The sequence below is a fragment of the Giraffa tippelskirchi genome, chromosome 7 (assembly GCF_054371585.1).
Source record: "Giraffa tippelskirchi isolate mGirTip1 chromosome 7, T2T-mGirTip1v1.2.pri, whole genome shotgun sequence".
In the NCBI taxonomy this organism is placed as follows: domain Eukaryota; kingdom Metazoa; phylum Chordata; class Mammalia; order Artiodactyla; family Giraffidae; genus Giraffa; species Giraffa tippelskirchi.
The window spans coordinates 22,910,392-22,924,458 of NC_137281.1; the positions used below are offsets into that span (position 1 = coordinate 22,910,392).

The 14,067-nt window shown below is 42.4% G+C and overlaps 1 protein-coding gene across 7 annotated transcripts in view; it reads right to left on the bottom strand.

The window, feature by feature from the left end:
• Positions 1 to 14,067, bottom strand: part of PMFBP1 (polyamine modulated factor 1 binding protein 1) — a 443,606-nt gene that overhangs the window by 29,351 nt on the left and 400,188 nt on the right. For all 7 annotated transcript variants that reach the window (XM_081512567.1, XM_081512571.1, XM_081512570.1 and 4 more), the window contains 2 exons: positions 12,538 to 12,693; positions 2,574 to 2,816 (listed from right to left, as the gene is read on the bottom strand). In XM_081512567.1, coding sequence (XP_081368693.1) covers positions 2,574 to 2,816; positions 12,538 to 12,693 — 399 coding nt within the window. The remainder of the gene's footprint in view (positions 1 to 2,573; positions 2,817 to 12,537; positions 12,694 to 14,067) is intronic.

The window sequence follows — 14,067 nt, forward strand, 5'->3', positions numbered from 1 at the left end:
AGTGACAAGTATGGGGAGTTAACAATATCAGGTGCAACCCTCAACCAATGACTGGAGCGATTTGCTGGGATCAATTTTTAGCGTGTCCTACATTTTCTACTGGAGTTTTCCAGAGGGATTGAACCCTGGTTTCCCACAGCAGTGATAATCTTTTTTTTTTTAATGAATTTTTATTGGAGTATAGTTGCTTTACAATGCTGTGTTATTTTCTGCAGCACAGCAAAGTGAATCAGCTATATGTATACATATATCCCCTTTTTTTTTAAGCTTTCCTTCCCATTAGGTCACCTCAGAGCACTGAGTAGAGTTCCCTGAGCTATCCAGTAGGTTCACCAATGATCTTAATAGTAATTTTCTTTATGGGCTTCCTGCCCTTGTTTGACACACTTCCCTACTCTTTCATTGTGCTTCTTGGGATCACCTCCCTCCTAAATTAACTAGTACTTATAGAGTCAGACATGACTGAGTGACTAACACATACTTGTATCCATCTCCTTGTTTTAGGATCTGCTATTGGGAAACCCAAACTTAGAAGTTTGATACTTCTGTGAACAAAGTATTGGGGGAACTTGGCAGAGTGCTGAAAGTGACTTTTCCAGGACTTTCCCATATTGGGCTCTACATCAGTGACTGTTGTTGCCAGATCCCACAACAATTCCTCCTCTCCTCCTTGTAACAGAACCTTGACTTTGTTTGGGACAAAAGTGTGCCTCACTAAAACACTGCATTTCTGTGCCTTCCTAAGAAATTGCTACAGCCATGTGACTAATTGTTGCCAGTGGTATATAAGTCAAAGTATCATGTGGGGCTTCTGGAAAGTGTCCTTTAAAAGGGAGGAGTGTGCCTTTCTCTCTCCACCCCATCTCCTACCCTCATCCTGATTATTTGGAACATAGATGTAAAGGTTGGTGCTCCAGCAGCCATCTTAGGTGACCTGGAAAATGGAAGCTTTCAGCTGATGATAGTGGAGCCGAAAGACAGGACACAGGTGGCAGTCCTAGACTACCTCTCTCTTATTTTATGTCATAGAAATTAACTATTTTTATTTTTAAAAATAAAAAGTCTTCATTTTACTTTTGTTTCTGAAAGGTCCTTCCACTAGATATACAAGTCTAGCTTGATAAATTTTTTGTATTTTCTGATTACTAAAGAAAGATCTGTTGCTCCCCAGAGTTCTCTTTCTGTGCAACTCGATCTCCTCTGTTACTCTATCTTAGGAACTCTAAGAACTTAGTTTTCTGGGATCCTTAGACAATTTCTTTCAAGTAAGGGAGTCTACCAGACTCTCCCAGATTCCCTTTTTTGTGTCATGGACTAGAAACTCGAAATAATAAGCCAAGGACAATGGTAGTGCTCACCTCATTTGTTTCCCATTTCTCAAGACTACTGTCTTTCATTGTTTGGTGTCCAGTGTCTTTAAAAACAACAGTGTCTAACTATTTTATTTAAGACACTATTGCTTTGGGGTTTTCTGATATATGAAGTCAAATAGAATCCCAACTATTAATAATTCAGAATCACTTTATTCAGGCTAGACTCTTGTTTAAGTTAGGATGAATCAGCCAGTTTTAATACACCTTTGCATTAGCTTTATTAAACCATGGTTTATGCTCACAGGCTTTGTCCCAGATTATATTTTGTAGGATGACCTTTCTTTGTTTCTTTCCCTCCCAATCATTTACAGCAAATTCTCATTGGTCATAATATTTCCTTTAAAAAAAATTCCATGTTTCTTCAAGGCCCTTCATAAATTCCCTGGAGCTAGTCATTAAGTAATAGCACCATTCAAGACAGTCCTTGGAATTTTATCTCTAAAGGCAGAGGAGGAAAATGCCACAGGAGGCTGCCTGTTCCATTACTTCAAACCTATGGTTTTACTACTGCTAGTGCTACCACTGCCCAGCTGATTGTAGTTCTAAAGCTTTTGTCTTTGTAATTTACTTGGGATTCTATGAAGATGATATACTCTGGTTAAAAAAAAATATACCACCCTGGGACATGAATAGAAATGAATATCCAGAATGTACTTAAGTTAAGTCTACTTGATCTAAAACTCCAGCCTGCAAAATGACTGGCGAGGCACTCTCAGTGATTAACTCAGACTCAACATCTGGTTATCTTATCCACTGTGCAAGTGCCAGGAATTTATATATGATTGAAATCTGATTTTTCTAAAAAAATGATTGATTTAGTGGACTTTACACCTCTTTCATAACCCTTAGAGACCTAGAGTCTTTTGCATTTAAATTGCCATGGTAATAGAATGGAGACGATAAGCCTCCATGCACACCACGCACATATACGGGCATGTGCACACATACACCCCACACACATACACACATACCACATGCCCCACAGGCATTAATACTGGACCTCTCACCCAGTTATGCCATTCTGTTTAGTTCCCTCTGTTCAGTTTCAAAGAAATCAAGAGTTAAACAGGGAAAATTGATAAAATCTGCTCAAGATGTGAAGCTCTCCTCTAAGTCCACTGCTCGCTTTCTAGTAGTTTTGACCTGATTTCTGTAGATACATGGTCATATAGGACACTTCCATAGTTACTTTATCTATACCTCATCTTCTTTCATCTTGCAGTGATGGTGGAGAATAACCAGGTCAGAAGTCTGCTTCTCCAGGACAGACTGATACTGCAAGAGGGAACAGTAAGACGTCTGCAACTCCTCAGTGCGAAACTCCAGTTCTTGCTGAAGGGCCAGCAGCTTTTTCTTGAGTTGTTGGAGTTGCCTTAGATGACACTGCTTATTGGGCTCAAAATCCATGTGTGACTCCTCAAATGCTAATGCTGGCTTCTTATTCTGCAATTGAGAAAGGCTTTAGATTGTCACCAAGCCTGCATTCATTCTCTGATTTTCTTTTCATTTGTTCAACCATTTACATCCATCTATCCACCCTTTTGTCTTTTTATCTCCAGAGCACTTATTAAATGTTTCACTCTGTTCACAAAGAAGCATCACTTTGTACTTTCACTCTGTATGAAGAATTTAAAAGAAGGAAAAAACCATAGTTCCTTCCTACTATTTAGATCTACCATTCCTATTATGTAGGTCAGAAGAAAACACACACACGAAAGGGACCTAGAGAGCACTATAAAGATACACTTGATGATATGCTTATGTTTTGTTTTCATGTAAAAAGAAAACACAGTTGACCTGGAAGGAAATGGATTTCTGGTTAAGGTTTTTGGGGGCTTCCCTGGTAGCTCAGACAGTAAAGCCTCTGCCTGCAATGTGGGGGACCTGGGTTCAATCCCCAGGTCAGGAAGATCCCCTGGAGAAGGAAATGGCAACCCACTCCAGTACTCTTGCCTGGAAAATTCCATGGAGGAGTAGCCTGGTAGGCTACAGTCATGGATCGCAAAGAGTCGGACACGACTGAGCAACTTCACTGGTTCACTGATTATTAAAAATGCCCAGATAAAATGACAAACTCTTGGGGAAATAGCTTTCTGGAACGCTGGGAAACAGGAGGCAGAGATATTGTTCAGGCACATCTGAGTACTGACTCTGTCTCCTCTTTAAGGCAGATATGAGCTTGCAGTTGCTGAGTGTGTGTGTGTGTGTGTGTAAGAGAGAGAGATCTCTCCCTGCCAGTCCACAGTCAACCTGAAATGCTGCTAGACTCCACTTAAATTTTCATTCATTCATTCCATAAGCATATGTTGAGCACCTACACTGAATCAGGTATTCTGCTCATAGGACACATCCCTGAGTTGTTTATTCTGGTACAACTGAGGTCTTTGCACTGATGCTTCTGTACTTTCTTGCCCAACATTCCCAGTTGAAACAGAAGCAGGACTCTATGGTCCTTCTCCTCCATGTCCTCCACCTGTCTTTTGTCTATAGAAAAACTTTAGCCAAAGAATAAGTTTAATCAGAGAAGTGAGAAAATGCAGAAGCAAAGGAAAGTAGTCCAACAAGACCAAACTATAATAGCTTAGTCATTAAACAAAGTCAAGGATCTTTAGTTCCTCCTAAAGGGCTATAAATAATACTCTGAGCCATACCCTGTGAGCTGTCTTGTAGATACTGAAACCCCCAACAGGTGGAAGAAATTAACTACCTGATGACCAGACTGTAGCCATGACATAAGCTGCCACAATTCTGAGAATTGGCCTCAAAGAAATGGGAACAAACCGACCCTGGAACTGAAGATCAACTGTACTTAAAACAACCAAGATGATGCTTGATCAGACCACTGAATGACCAATTTCAAGATGATTGTCAGAGCTGATGGTGCTGTTTCTGTATGCAGCCTCTTTCCTCCACCTATATACCCCTGAAACTCCCCTTTAAAAGCTCTTGGCCACTGATTGTCAGTGGCGGGAGTCAGACTTTGGACATGAGCCTGCCCACCCTCCTCCCCAGTTGCTGGCCTCTCACATACAGCAAACTTTCCTTTCACCAACCTTGCCTCTCAAGTATTGCTTTTGGAGTGGTGAGCAGCCAGGTCCCACTTTCGGTAACATGGTGACATGTGAAGGAGAGGGGGATGAAGAAGATGGCTTGTAGGCATCCCTTAGTTCCTTTCTCTGCTTATTGTCTTCCTATTCATTGTTTAAAACGCTGTCCAAATCCTGCTTTCTTTCTTGTTTTCCCTGCAAAGCTGTATTTGCACCAATACCATAGACTTTCTGGGCATGTCCTTAATGTGGCTTTCACATTCTGCCTTGCATTGTAATGATCTCTGTGCATCTTATCTTTTAATTAGACCATTAATTTCTGAAGGTCAGGGGTCATGTTTACTCGTATAGGGCCTAGATTAGAGATTCATACACAGCCAGGTATTGAAGGAAAGGAAGACATAAAAATTGGCTCCCAAAAATTTGAGCTTGTGGTCTTGGCCCCATTAACAGAGTACTTTCAAACTTTTCTAAAATTAAATTTTTTTTTACAGTTTTATCAGCATCTTCTCTATATGTCATAAAGTTCAACTACTGTAAGTATACAATTCAATGATTTGTTGCAAATTTATAGAGTTGTACAACCATTATTATAATCCAGTTTTAGAATATTTCCATCACCTCAAAAATTCCCTCATGCCCATTTGTCACTCCCATTCCTACCCCAGCTCCAGGCAACCACTAATCTGCTTTCTGTCTCTATGGATTTGCCCTTTTCAGACATTTCATATAAGTGGAATTGTATAATATGTCATCTTTTGTGTCTGGCTTCTTTCACTTAGCATACTGTTTTTGAAGTTCATGCAGGCTGTAGCAAGAATCAGTATTCTGTTCATTTTTACTGCTGAACAGTGTGACTATACCATATTTTGTTTATCTGTTCACCAGTTAACGGATATTTGGATTGTTTCAGGTTTTGGCTATTAGGAATAACACTGCTATGAACATTAACAGCTGTCATGTGAATGTCATATTTTCATTTAATTAATTTGTTCAGCAAATATTATGGTACACCTCCTATGTGCCAAGCACTCTACTAGTTAATGGGGATACAGAAGTTTAGAAAACTGAATCTCTGCCTTCGTGAGGTCTGCATCTACTGATGGGGGAGATGTGTGGAGGGAGAGAGAGACAGAGAGAGGGAATGAGAGAGAGAGAGAGAGGTAGCAAATTAAATAAGCAAATTGTGTAGTTTATTAAGAGAAAAAAGTGCTATGAAGGAGAATAAAGCAGGGGAGGGAGATGAGGAATGCCAAGATGGACCCAGCTGTAATTTTGAATTAAGTGTTCTCATGGAGGACCACATCAAGAAGGTGACATCTGAGTTAAGACAGTCAAGGAAGAAGCCTGGTGGGAATGTACAACAGGAACACTCCAGATAGAAGTAACAGCAAGTGGCTAAGACCTGGAGGTAGGAGGTACCTAATGGTGTTTGAGGAGCCACTTTATTCTGGTTGGAGCAGGGAAAGTAAGGGGAGAGTGGTACCAGACAAGGCAAGAAAGGAAAGGGAGGAGAGGTCTTTTAGGACCATGTAGGCCATCGTTAAATCTTTAACTTTTCCTTTTAGGGATATGAAAGGCCTTTGGAGGGTACTGAGCAGAGGAGTGACGTGATCTCCTGTAGATGTCACAAAAGACACACTGGCTGTTATATTGAAAACAAACCGTAAGGAGTCAAAGACAGAAGTGGGGAGACCAGCAAGGAGGCTGCTGCAAGAATCCAGGTGAGAAGGGACAGCAGCATGGACCAAGGTAAAAGCTAGGAGAAGTGGCTGGATTTTAGATGCATATTTGAAAATAGACTCCACAGGATTTGCTTCTGCATTAGATATGGAATGAGGGGAGATAATGGTCATCCAAGGCAGAATGATTCCATGGTTTTGGTCTGAGTAACTGGAGAGATGGAATTTTATTTATTTTTATTTTATTTTTTGGCTGTGTCATATGGCATGTGGGATCTTAGTTCCCTGACCAGGGACTGAATTGGTGCGCCCTGCATTAGAAGCATGGATCTTAACTGCTGAACCACCAGGGAAGTCCTGGAGAGATGGAGATTTAAAGAGATTACTTCAGTAAGAGCTGGAACCCAAAAGGAAAAAATCTTCTCTAGTGAGAGTGGGTAGGGACAGCACAGATAAGGTCCGGGAGGCTCAACCCAGTTCAGAACCAGAAATACAACAGCTGATTGTGTCAGTTCAATCTGAAAGAGAAGACAGAAAATGGACCATGACGGTCAGCAGGCAAAAGAATTCCCAGACAAAGACAAGCAGAACCCTTGACCTGAACATTTGGTGTATGTGGCCAGAGGGAAGTGGATGAGACTTCTTTCCTAGGCCAGACAAAGTTGAATTTTTTATTTGCCAAGTTGCTACTGCTAAGTCGCTTCAGTCGTGTCCGACTCTGTGCGACCCTATAGACGGCAGCCCAACAGGCTCCGCCGTTCCTGGGATTCTCCAGGCAAGAATATTGGAGTGGGTTGCCATTTCCTTCTCCAGTGCATGAAAGGGAAAAGTGAAAGTGAAGTCGCTCAGTCGTCCGACTCTTAGCGACCCCATGGACTGTAGCCTACCAGGCTCCTCCGTCCATGGGATTTTCCAGGCAAGAGTACTGGAGTGGGGTGCTATTACCTTCTCCGAATTTTTTATTTACTCTGCTACAATTGCCAACATTTACAATAAATGTTTTAAATTAAGTGTTTTCATTCTTTTCAAGATAAGAATGGTGCTATTCTTACAACTCATCTGTGAATGAGGTTCAGAGGGAAGGGGCTTGGGAGTTATGTGTGCATGAACACAAACATGTATGGGGGAGGTTCTCAAGAGCCAAAGTCTTCAGTCTATATAGATGAAACTGTGGGGTGGGGAGCTACTTGGAGAAAGACATGATCATGGATAAATACTTAATGTGGGTAGAACTAAAGCAAAGGTGTGAACACCTGGGGTATGGTTACTGCAGAAGGGCTTATTTTAGTAAAGCACCTGCTGCTGCTGCTGCTGCTGCTGCTAAGTCACTTCAGTCGTGTCCGACTCTGTGCGACCTCATAGACGGCAGCTCACCAGGCTCCGCCGTCCCTAGGATTCTCCAGGCAAGAATACTGGAGTGGGTTGCCATTTCCTTCTCCAGTGCATGAAAGGGAAAAGTGAAAGTGAAGTTGCTCAGTCGTGTCCGACTCTTCGCGACCCCATGGACTGGAGCCTACCAGGCTCCTCCGTCCATGGGATTTTCCAGGCAAGAGTACTGGAGTGGGGTGCCATTGCCTTCTCCGAGTAAAGCACCTACTTATAACCTATTTTGCTCCAGTCCTGTTTCTCTTAGCTTTGTTGAAGGTGGCTTGATCTCTAAAAATTAAGAAACTGGAGTCCTGGTCCTTCTAGTACTTGTGTGCAATTGTTGATTTGGACCTGCCCCTCTACTGCCAGATGTGTATGCCCCGGTTGAAAACTGACCGGTCTCATTATATATTCTTTCTCTGCCTCCCCTTATTTCCATGTCCCTGTTTTCTCTTCATTACCCAAAAGAATAAAAGAAATGCTCTTCTTTTTAAAACAAGCCAAACTCTTTCCTTAGGGCTTCCCCTCCGAGCCCATCATCTATACTTCGGTGTGTTTATAACTGTTCTTTGACTTTAAAGCCTCCTGTGGGCAAAGAGTGACTCTTCCTAGTGTAAAGCTTAGCAACCTGGCAGTGATACTGGTGAATTGTTAATAATCTCCCTTCATCAGAGGTCATGTTCAACCTTCTGGGTTTAATTTTGGTTTGAGGTAATATGATAGATGGACCAGATGACGAGAGTTCATTAAAGTTTTTCAGTATAGGGCAAAGGTAGCACCTGACCTAATTTGTCTGGCAATAAAGATCCAAGAACTGCTCATACCTGCAGAGAAACTAGAGTTTTCTTGGATGAGGATTTTAAACATTTGCACACTGTAGATACCTATGGGTTTAAAGGAATCAAATTTCAAAGACTTGGAGAACTGCCTAGACTTATTTGAGACCTATTAAATTTCTACTCATTTATCCTTAAGTATTCAAAAGATTATTTTTCTTAATTCTAAATGAATAGAAAATGACATGCTATGGATTAAGCCTGAATTTCACTTATATTTGTACCAAGAAGCCATGTCACAGAGGCATCAATGCATTTCGTGCTGCTTCTTTGTCTTCTTTTTTAAAAATTTCTTTATAGTGAAGGCAGATATTTTATTAGATTCTGCTTTGACCTTTAAACCGAAATCTGGAGAAAATGAGCAAGTTGGAAATACTCTTATGGAAGTAAGACTAGTTCTTATAATGACCATTCAGAGCTGGACATGATACCAGAGCCCATCTGGTCTACCAATGTTTCTCAGATTGATTTCTGTCCAGGATTCAGCTGTCTTAAAAGACAGAGGACTTGGCCACCTGTAGGAACTTGTTCTCATATTTAGACTACTTTTCAGCCCTCCTTGTGGTCAAAGAGATTGTAGCTATTGCTCCCTCCCCTTGCTTATGTGGCCACTTGATCACAGAAGGAAATTAATTGGCCTGGCATGATTTCACCTTTTGAAAAGTCACGTTGGTTTCCACCCAATACTTGGTGGTTTTCAAGTTGATGCTAATTGATTGATGTTAAGTTCTATATTTTCCCTGATATTGAAGTTAAGCTGACAGGTCTATAATTACCGAGATTGTCCTTTTTCCCTTTTTAAAAAGATGAGCACTTCATTTACCCTTTTTCAGTCTGCAGGGACTTTCTTTATCCTCTTGAGCTCTCAAAAATAATCGCTAGCAGCTATGTAATAACACCTGCCAATTCCTTAAGTACTCTTCGAAGTATATCATCAGGCCCTGCTGCTTTGCCTAAATCCAGCTTTTCAAAATACTTTTTAACCATTTTATTCTCTTTTCTAGTTTCTGTCTCAGGTTGACACTGCTCCGAAAACTGAATCCTTGATGATTTTTCTTCATTTAAGAGAAAAAGCCCCATCTTTTCCCAGTCGTTGTCAGAACTTCTTTCCGTATCTTTGAGGTGGGAAGTGAGATATTTCCCCTGTAAGCCTGATTTAGTCTTATATCACTAGAGAGGTTCATCCCAGGGTTGGGACTAGGGTGAGGTAAGTGATGGGCACATCTTAAGGAGGCATTCAATCTTAGGACTGAACAAGTACAGGGTTGGCACCTAAAGAATGAGTGCCCTTGGACTTCCCTGGTGATCCAGTGGTTAAGAATCCACCTGTCGGTGGAGAGGACATGGGTTTGATCCCTGGTCTGGGAAGATTCCACATACCTCAGGGCAACTGAGCCCCATGTGCTACAACTACTGAGCCCATGAGCCCTAGAGCTGAGGCTCTGAAACAAGAGAAAACAACACAATGAGTAGCCTGTGCACCTCAAGAATAATAGCCCTCACTCGCCACAACTAGAGGAAGCTGATGGGCAGCAACAAAGACCCAGTGCAGCCAAAAATAAATACATAAAAGTTAAAAAAAATAATGAGAGCCCCCGACATTTTGTACCCCAGGCATCTGACTTGCTTTACCTCAGGCCCAGCTCTCTCTGTTCCTGGGACTAGGAGCACAATGTATTCTTGATTTACACGGTCACCTTGCCTGTCCTTCTTTTACATACACAACACCTGATGTCATATTTTAATTTTTTCGCATAACTGTGTTCTGAACCTCTTGCTTATTTCTCCAGCTCCTTGTCAGATATTAGTCAAAATTTCAGAACGCTTTGGGTTCCTCCTTTGTTCCCATATTATATTTTCTTGTGGAAGGCAGATCTTGCATGGGTTTTCTGAGTGGATGAGTGTAAGTCTACATCTAATTGTGTATTTGTATGTGTAGTCTGCAATTTAAATTCGGTGCTAAGTGCTGGGGAAAAAAAAAAGAGCCTGTTTTAAATCTTGTTTCAAGTTGTTAGACCTTCTTTTGGGCAATTAGAATAATAAAATGTGGCTTAATACCTTTCTCCCTCCAAATTGCCAGGTACATTTGTAAGCCACATGACTTTCCCAGACTGGGGGAATAAACTTGCAACAGTAATGGTGAAAATATCCTAAAATGCTAATATTTGGAAAAAAAATTATGGTAATAGCCTTCCTGGGATCCATTAGGGAAACCAATGAATTTTTCTATATTTGGGACTTACTGCAGAAAGGCCAGTACCGCGTGCTAAGTTGCCTCAGTCATGTCCAACTCTATGCAACCCTATGGACTATAGCCCACCAGGCTCCTCTGTCCATGGGATTTTCCAGGCAAGAATACTGGAGTGGGTTGCCATGCCCTTCTCCAAAGGACAGTAGTGCTCAGTAAGAAAAGGTAGAATTGGAAAAAAAAAAAGAAGTGCTTTGCTTTTAACATTTTTAGGGCATTAGAGAGGAACAATTTGTGGTTTCTATAGGGAGGTGGTAAGTCCTGGGAAAACTCCTAACAGAGCTCTAATTAACTCTGATTCTAACTCTCTCAGTTAGGAGAGACCAGGTCCTTGACTGGAGAAGGCGATGGCAACCCACTCCAGTACTCTTGCCTGGAAAATCCCATGGACAGAGGAGCATGGTAGGCTGCAGTCCATGGGGTCGCTAGGAGTCATACACGACTGAGCGACTTCACTTTCACTTTTCACTTTCATGCATTGGAGAAGGAAATGGCAACCCACTCCAGTGTTCTTGCCTGGAGAATCCCAGGGACGGGGAAGCCTGGTGGGCTGCCGTCTATAGGGTTGCACAGAGTCAGACACTACTGAAGCGACTTGACAGCAGCAGCAGCAAGTCCTCGACTGCACCTAGGAGGCTAACTTGGAGGTCTGGCAACAGATCTGTGCAACCAGTACCTGCCTTATGTTCGCCAAAAGTCAAGTCCCTAAGTAGAAATGACGACTGCAAGTTAGGAGTTCTTGGAAACCCAAAGTGTTTAGAAAACTCTGGGAAAACATCTCCCAGCTGGCTCCCCAGCTTGTGTGCATAAATTTAGAGACTGGTTTAAAGAGCTTAGAGCTGGAGTTTCCAAAGAGAGATAACCTCAGGATGAAGTGAAGTTGCCTCAGCTGATGAGTTGCCTAGGAGGTTAGTTCAAAATCAGAGTCTCAAGAAAGATGATCATGCCAGGAGATCCTCCTGCTCACTCAAGTTCAGGACAAGTGTTACTGAGTATCATGGCTTGGGCACCTCCGGAAGCAAGTCCTATGACAAGGAACCAGGCATCGAGTAAGTAGCTTGTGTGGAAGGTGATTTTAGGAAACTCAGGTATGGGAGTGGGGAAATGAACAAGGCAGGGAAGGAAGCTGTGAAAGGAGGCCAACCTAGTTGCCACTGTAGGCACCTGGTACTGGGCCCCGTTGAGGAACTCCAAGAGAGAGCAAAGAACGTGCCTGGAGTTATTTCCAGTGAGACAGGGAAATGGAGACGGGTTGTTAATCAGCGCTCTCCCCATCAGTCATTGGTTTAGGGCTGCTTCTAGGGGCATTAATTCTTTTGCACTTCAGATTGTCCTATGACTGGGCTCCTGTATCTAGAAGTAAAGCTTGTAGGCAGAGAGCTGTAGGTGTGGCAATAAAGAGCTCCTGCTGCACTGACAGGAAGTGACACCTCAGAGGAATGGCTGCTATTTTCATGGGTGATGTAGAAGTTTGTCCAAAATCCATTAAGAGGCTTCCCTGGCAGTCCAATGGTTAAGACTCCACACTCCCAAGGCAGGGGGTACAGGTTCAATCTCTGGTTGGGAAACGAAGATTCTACATGCCGCAGGACTCAACCAAAAAATAAATAAATAAAGTAAAATCCATTAAGAGATGCTATTCTCTTTACACAACTACATAACTATGATTTGGCTTTTGTTTTTTTAAGGTTAATGGACCTCAGGTGCTGCTAATTCAGTGAGAAAGACCAGTTAAAGAAAAGAGCTCAGATGTAAATGACCTTGGAGATAAGATAGCTAGATTGAAAAGTCCTCAGGGCAGGGATGGCACGTATGTGTCTGTGTGTGTGTGTGTATGTGTGTGTGTTTAGTTCTCTCTCATTGCTTGCTCAGTAAGTGCTCTTGAATGACCAGTGGGAGAACTTTCTATTATTTCTCCTACCCAAGGAGGCAGAAGTGGAAACAGAGGGAGCAGAGGTGGGAAGTGGATGGTGAATCCCTTACGTGGCTGCTGTTCATCATGGCCTCCTCCACACAGAGCTGATTCTCCTGCAAGGTCTTCCCCTGTCTCTTGCAGACATTGTGTAGATTCTTGATGTCAGCTTGCAGGCTCAAGAGCTTGCTGTTCAGACTGCTTACATCTCTGTCTCTCTCCCCCACCTCGGCAGTCAGAAAAACAAAACCATCAGTTATGAACTATCATGAAAATGCTTACTTTCGTTCACTGGTTGACAGAGAATTTAAATTTGCCAGAAATTTGTCCGTCAACCCTTCGCTGTTATTACTCATCTCGTGTAAGGTTTACACAGTATCCATTTGCGAGGCGTCTGAGTGCTCTACATTATTCAGACAATTACTTATTTACATTAATTAATCTTCACCCACTGCTGTGGGTGCATCATAGACGCTTCCCTTGCTTTCAAGAGAAAGTAAGTGCCTAGAACAATTCCAGGCACCTGGTGACCTGTCTATAATATTAATGGCTCTGCCACTGATGAGATGAACTAGTGAGATGTCAAATGGACTTGTCAAGACTCTAGTGAATCAGTGCTGGAGTTGATGTGGCTTCTGAAAAGTCTCTTCACTTTCCCTTCTACCCACGAAACTAAAGACTTCCCTCACCTACAAACCTGGGTTTCCCTAGTGGCTCAGATAGTAAAGAATCTGCCTGCAATGCAGGAGACCAGGGTTTGATCCCTGGGTCAGGAAGATCTCCTAGAGAAGGAAATGGCAACCCACTCCAGTATTCCTGCCTGGAGAATTCCATGGACAAAGGAGCCTGGCAGGCTACAGTCATGGAGGTGCAAAGAGTTGGACACGACTGAGCAACTCACAATTTACACTTTACTTTTTACACCTATAAACCTTGTGTTTTTCTTTGGAGACATACACCAACGGGAATGAAAGCAAAATCCCTGGACTGATGGCATAAGATCCCTGTCTTTGATTATAAGTGAAGAAGATTTGTTAATTCTGCTAGGTCAGATGGAAATTAGTGATCAAGATCAAAATAGAGAATGTGGGGCATAGTAGCTTGAGTGGGGTTGGGGCATACAGCTGTGGGAAGGGGGTGGGGACTCTGTCATATAGGATACTACCTTCCACTCCTAGTGTTGTGGGTGACAACAGTGTGAAAAGAAATTAGCAAGCAGCCCTCTGTGAACCTGTCCAGTGCTTTAGTCCTATCACTGTGCAAATTTTCGTGATACTCTTGAGGACAGGCACCACCACCTCCGAGTTTTAGACATTGGAACTGAGGCTGGTGCTTTTATAGTAGGTGCCTGCTTGTGTAAATTACCCAGAGCAAGCTCTTGGATGAGGATTCATGGCATCTGTTAAAGAAAACAATCCCAAGAGAAATCAGCAAGTAGGTGGGGGAAGCAGGACAGGGAAGAGGTAGAAACTAAGGAAGGGCACAGTTTCAGACAAAGTTTTGTGGGAACGGCTTCAGCCTAATTCCACAGGGAACTCCAGAGTCTAAGTTACACCTTAGAGTCTGTCCTGATTAGATGCAATGAAAGCTGGGCCGTCAGC